General features: G+C 37.8%; 1 protein-coding gene across 1 annotated transcript; it reads right to left on the bottom strand.

Annotated features, from left to right (window-relative positions):
- Positions 1 to 1,500, bottom strand: LOC128184576 (wnt inhibitory factor 1-like). Its single transcript, XM_052854116.1, has 4 exons — positions 1,256 to 1,500; positions 739 to 861; positions 370 to 465; positions 1 to 167 (listed from the first exon to the last, which is right to left on the bottom strand). The coding sequence occupies exons 1-4, from the start codon at positions 1,455 to 1,457 to the stop codon at positions 55 to 57; spliced, it is 534 nt and encodes a 177-aa protein (XP_052710076.1). The 5' UTR covers positions 1,458 to 1,500; the 3' UTR covers positions 1 to 54.
- Positions 1,501 to 2,171: the final 671 nt, after the last annotated feature.

The following is a 2,171-nucleotide window of genomic DNA, read 5'->3' as shown; positions in this document are numbered from 1 at the left end:
TTTTAGATATTTTTTATTTCACAGTTACATGCATGATACTGGCAAGTTTTCGTATTAGCCCGAGGACACAGAGCTGGCAAAAGCTGCGGGAACAAGGAGTATCAGGGGAAGCGCGGCGGCTCCCAGCAACAAGTACAAGTTCCCTCTAGGCTTCATTGGGGTTTTAACTGCAAAGTAAGGCAAATGGATGTCAAGCAAGAGAGACATCTTTCGTTTTATTTTTAAGTATTCCAAATTTTATAATTAGGCGGATCTATCAAAAATATATCATTGGTAGTTCAATGATCTTTCCAATACTTATGTAGAAAATATGCTGTTTTATTTTTTATTGGTAAGGAACTAAGTAAAATTTTAACATAAAAAAATTACCATCGCAATATTTTCCTTCAAATTCCGGAAAACACACACATTTGCCACCCTCGCAGTTGCCATGAAAACCACATTGTAAGCTGGATTTGCAATCACCTGAGCAATTAAAATTAAGACACAAATGTATCAGAATCTGTATTCGACAGCACGCGATAGATTAGAACGGTGCAAATACGAATTATCAGGCACGTAGCATCGTTTTTGAAAGTGTGGGGGGGGGGGGGGCAGACTCATCCAAAAAATCTTGACAAGCAAAAAAAAAATGTAAATTTTTAAAAATTTGTTACTGCGAGAAAAAGTGTGGGGGGGGGGGGGGCCAGGCCCCCCCTGGCCCCCCTGATGCTACGTGCCTGATTATATTTACGTTACCACGACATTCTGGTGGTCCAAATGTATTCTCTGGGCATGTACATTCTCCGTACCCCTGTGGTGTGAGGATACACTGGGTGTTTCCCTCGCACTGACTGGTGCTTCCCAATTCATCACAGTTGCCTGTAAGATTAATGATTATCTGTTATAAATCATTTGTCATGCCCCGAGCTCTTATGAGGAATTAAACTTGTTTCACCGCTTTCTATATAAGGTAATCGAGGTCCCATTTTTATCCTGCGTAATGTTTGTATTTTTCTATAAAGATGAATAACGCTAATCAATAATTAGTTATCAATCAGATGATGTAAATTAGTACCAATACCTTCTTTAAAAACAAAAACCAAACTACCAATTAACAGATTACGTGTATGTTAATCATTATAATGACATTATTATACACATTTGTCAACATCTCTCTCTCTCTCTCTCTCTCTCTCTCTCTCTCTGTTATGTTTGTCCTTCTGTCTGTTGGTCCGTCCGTCTGTTTGTTAGTCTTTTTACTTGATATACTCACCCAGACATCCGTCGCTCCGAGCTGTAGTAAGAGGGAGAAAGTCGTAGAACCCGGTCTCACACTCACAATAGTCGTTATTATTACAAAGGGCATTAGCGCCACAGTCAGAATTTCTTCGACAATTACCGCCACCTGATCTCGTTTCTCTAATTAAACTGAAACATATTAAAAAGAAAACCAAGTGACGGCTTAGACCTTTCATGATCAACGCTTTCTGCTGTGTACCCGCATCATTACCTTGTGGGTTATTTATGTACGACGGCGTTAGCGCGGCATGATAATTTGTCTGGGTGTGTCATAGGACCGACGCCATCCATGGCCAGTTCTTATATTAATATTCATACTGATGTTTTTTGTAAGAAATATATGTGTATCGTAGCTGTAAAGCCATCTCAGTTAGGGATATGAAACATACATGGAACAGCCATATTTACATGTTATTTAGTACGCTCCCGCAGCTAAAAATATGATGCCAGAAACCTTGTAGAGAAAACTCTTTTTAATAAAGGAGTAGATATAATATTATAACTATATGCTGTCATTAGACAGTAATACCCGCACTAATTAAGTGTTTGCCCCTTAATAACACTGTTTTGTACCAGTTTAATCAAAAATGAAGGCCATATGCAAGCTCCGGTATGGTGGTATATCTCGATCTGCCCTTGTGTGCAAGTTATTTTTCTATCAAATATGTTGACATGCAAGATAAATATGTTGACATGCAAGATAGTTATGTCAACATGAAACATAACTATGTTGACATGCAAGAAAATTGCAATCAAATGAGAATTATAAAAAAAATCTCAAATATCGCCAACATGTGACATCTAAAATGGTAAATGCAACTTATTTATGTCGACATGCAACTTATTTATGTTAAATATGCTGACATGCAACTCATTTATGTTAAATATGC

This window comes from Crassostrea angulata, chromosome 1 (assembly GCF_025612915.1).
Source record: "Crassostrea angulata isolate pt1a10 chromosome 1, ASM2561291v2, whole genome shotgun sequence".
NCBI classification, from domain to species: Eukaryota; Metazoa; Mollusca; class Bivalvia; order Ostreida; family Ostreidae; genus Magallana; species Magallana angulata.
The sequence above is the reverse complement of the archived record's forward strand: the minus strand, read 5'-3'. Positions and strand labels throughout refer to the sequence as shown.